The sequence below is a fragment of the Saccostrea cucullata genome, unplaced genomic scaffold, assembly GCF_032062105.1.
Source record: "Saccostrea cucullata isolate Sc308-1 unplaced genomic scaffold, CSIRO_AGI_Scuc_v1 ctg4026, whole genome shotgun sequence".
Classification (NCBI taxonomy): Eukaryota; Metazoa; Mollusca; class Bivalvia; order Ostreida; family Ostreidae; genus Saccostrea; species Saccostrea cuccullata.
The window spans coordinates 46322-49896 of NW_026937591.1; the positions used below are offsets into that span (position 1 = coordinate 46322).

At 30.8% G+C, this 3575-nt stretch overlaps 1 protein-coding gene across 1 annotated transcript; it reads left to right on the forward strand.

The window, feature by feature from the left end:
* The first annotated feature begins 1223 nt into the window (after window positions 1–1223).
* LOC134248449 (BTB/POZ domain-containing protein 6-like) lies at window positions 1224–3335 on the forward strand. Its single transcript, XM_062730847.1, has 2 exons — window positions 1224–1480; window positions 2307–3335. The coding sequence occupies exons 1-2, from the start codon at window positions 1224–1226 to the stop codon at window positions 2650–2652; spliced, it is 603 nt and encodes a 200-aa protein (XP_062586831.1). The 3' UTR covers window positions 2653–3335.
* Window positions 3336–3575: the final 240 nt, after the last annotated feature.

The window sequence follows — 3575 nt, forward strand, 5'->3', positions numbered from 1 at the left end:
CCCTTTTCACATTTTTTTTCTTCGAATGAAATTTCACCACTCAATATTTTTTTATTTAATGAAGATGTTTTTTTCTTTATGAATATTATTTACAATGCATTCATAAAATAAAATTATAGTGTAATAGAAAAAAAGATTTTTCCGCCTTAGATACCTGTTGAAGAATGGTGGGGAAATTAATTCTTAGTCGTAGGATTTTTTCTGAAATGACCAACAGGTTCCTTGTTGAAGTAAACGTTTCCATGGCGACTGATCAGAACCCGCTTTTTTGAACCTCATTGTTAAAATTAAGGTCACCAAAATTAACAAGGACACAATTCATGAAATACATTTGTACGAAACATGTCAGTCAACATGTTCAAGTGATGACTGCACGTTGAGTAGTGTTTACAAACATTTTCTTTATAACGAAATGAATAAGCAAAATACTGGCAAAGCAGGGAAATATTAAAATTCCTTTGACACCAACTTATTTGAAATTTATTTGATTCAGTTATTAGAACAAAATATACGAAGATTATATATTTTCTAATCGAATGAGTTGAGAGAAGTTCTTAAACTGATAATACCTGCTAGATTTTGCCTTAATGTTCTGGAAAGTTTAACAAAATACGCCGATTTTTTAAAGCTTAACAACAATTTTAAATCATTTATATAATTATGAAGAACATTGATAAATCTAAAAATGTACATAAGAAATAGATTTAAATGTGGGGACTCATCTATACTTATATTTTAATACATTTTGCAGATAAACTCCGAAACGGCTGTACCAACGTTCTTACTTACTTCTCTGGAAATAAACTAGATATAAGGTCATGTCAATAACTAATTCAGATTTCACTCGCATAATAATTATCGTAAATTTAATTGATAGTCTACTTTCATTATCGGTTAACAGCCTCGAAATAGCACAAAAGAGAGTACGGTGGTGGTTTCTGTTAGCAGCCATGCTATAAGCCTGTATATTTAACTGTCAGTAGAAAATTACAGATACTTTTTGGAATAGTATTTATACTAGTTAAAAAATTATTCTTCCGCGCTTGCGCGAGATTTCATCTAGTACATGTATGTACATGTATATATTTAGATTAGATCTTGACAAATTAAATTTTATGAATTAAATCGTTTAATTTTTAAAGCGAAATGTCCAACTTATTTAGTTGAAAGCCCATAAACATGATATAAACAATTTTTTTTAATTAAAATTTAATTATTTTTAGATGAATGAAGTCAAGACTTCGAAGAACTGGCGTTCTGGCCTCAGTGTTGCTGAATGTAACAGATATATGCTGAAGAACGAGATTCATTGTGATGTCTCATTTAGAGTGGGGAAAGAAGAAAAGCTTGTTCGCGCTCATAAGTATGTTCTAGCGAGCAGAAGTCCCGTGTTTGACGCCATGTTGTATGGTGACCTGGCGGAAGCTAAGGAAATTAAAATTCCTGATATTGAGCCAGCTGTATTTCATGTTCTTTTAAGGTAGAATTTTCATTTTATTATTCCTTGCCTTATTTTTTAGCTCTTTGAAAATCAAATCCATAAATCTGTTGTTTTTTTCCTTTTCCTTGCGTTTTACGAATCATTTCTACAATCAGTAATATCTACAGAGTAAATCAAAGTATTAAAACAAAAGCATTAAATTTTACATCAGGTATTCTTTATATGTATAGATTTGCATTCAACGTAATGCCTGCATTGTGTGAATGTGCTTAAAAAAATCATGTTCAAAATATAAACGCCATATTTTCATTTTTTAAAAAAATATGATGAAGTCTTCCAGTAGTCATATGCACAGTTTCCGGTTTTGCTGAAGTATTTCCTCTGTCAGCTTACGTTCATGATATACTTATACCATCGTGTATCTTTACTTCAAATACCTATATTCATTTTTTTACGAAAATCTAATCTGTTTTTTTATTTTTTATTTTTTATTTATTTTTTTTTTTTTTTTTTGCCAAAATTTGATTTCAACAAATATTTGAATTGAAAAGAGAGAGCATTAATTACAAATGCCAATGAAATATACAGCAGTATTGTTTTATATAAAATATATGTTACATCTGTCACAAGACAAAATTAAAAACAGCCCAGAAGGTACATACAATAAAAGAAATGAAATGCATATCTTAAATTTGCCCTAATTAATGTAGAACAATCGTGCATACAGAACTCTATAAGTGTACAAAAAAAAAACATGACTAAAAATGGCAAAAAAGAATGGACTTGATTAAAAAACATACCACAAACTTGTCGAAAACAAGCAGGTCAGATTTTATACTTATAATTTAATATGTTTTTTATATAGATTTCTGTATTGCGGTGATGTTGATGTTACCAAGGATACAGTCATTGGGGCATTGTACGCTGCTGATAAATATGATGCTGATGAATTGAAAAAAGAAATGCAATCATATTTAGATCAAAATATTACAACGGAAACTGTCTGTACAATCCTTGAACCTGCAAAGTTATTCAACTTTGAAAATCTGAAAGAAAAATGTATGGATTTCATTGAACAAAACTGTGAGTCCGTATTTCAGTCGCCGTCTGCTTTAGGACTAATGAAAGAAACCCTCAGCGAGATAGTCTCATCCGATAACTTAAATATAGAGGAACTGGAAATTTATCAATTTCTTATAAAATGGGGCTGAAAACCAATGCGAAAGAAAACGTAAAGAAAAGTCTGATGGCAATATCAAAAAAGAGATAGGAGATATCATCTATCACGTTCGTTTTCAGTCCTTGACTTTAGAAACATTTGCAAAAGATGTTTGCAAACGTCAAATACTTACTCCTGAAGAGATGATAATTTTGCAGCAAATTATTGTTGGTAATCTGCCCAAAGGAAACACAAAATTCAATCAAGAAGAGCGCGGATATACATGTAAAACATTTACGGTTTTTCGTGGCAGTGGACCGACAGAAAGTTGGAGTTATGGGGGTACCGAGGACAGTTTAGAATTTACAGTGAACAGAAAAGTTAAACTTCATGGTTTTATGATGTGGGGAGGAATGTCGGTTCCATATAGGTACACGGTTGAGGGAAAATTGATTGAAAACTATAACGAAATGGCCGATATACCTTCTCAGGTAATAGAAAAAACTGTTTCTTCGGATTATCAGTTTGTTGTTGAATTCAGGAAACCAGCGATCTTATATCCTTATAAACGATATAGAATTTGGGTTAAATTACAAGGTCCTGACAGCTGGACGGGTCAAACTTACAAACAATCCGTCAATGAACAGGGTGTTCAGATAGACTTTTATAAGCATGATGGGAATAATAACGGGACTTCGGAAACTAATGGACAGTTTCCGGGATTAATCTTGTCATTGCAATCCCGTAGCTTTAATATCTAATTTATAATTTCTGTCATTTATGTCATATAAATTGTTTATTTTATAAAGAAAAATCAACACCGACTTGTATTTCACTAACTATTGTTTTACTATTTTTGCTGTTAATGTAATCACTTTTATAACAATAAACTCAGTAAACATTTCTTGTTATTTCAGTTTTATTAATTAACCAAAAATACATAATGCGCTTAATCGAAACTTAAATTAACAAACA

Excerpts from the sequence above, each read along its gene's own strand:
- LOC134248449 (XM_062730847.1), top strand. The coding sequence starts at position 1,224 with ATGAATGAAGTCAAGACTTCGAAGAACTGGCGTTCTGGCCTCAGTGTT. Across the intron at positions 1,481-2,306 it reads GTATTTCATGTTCTTTTAAG|ATTTCTGTATTGCGGTGATG; the intron begins GTAGAATTTTCA and ends TTTTTTATATAG.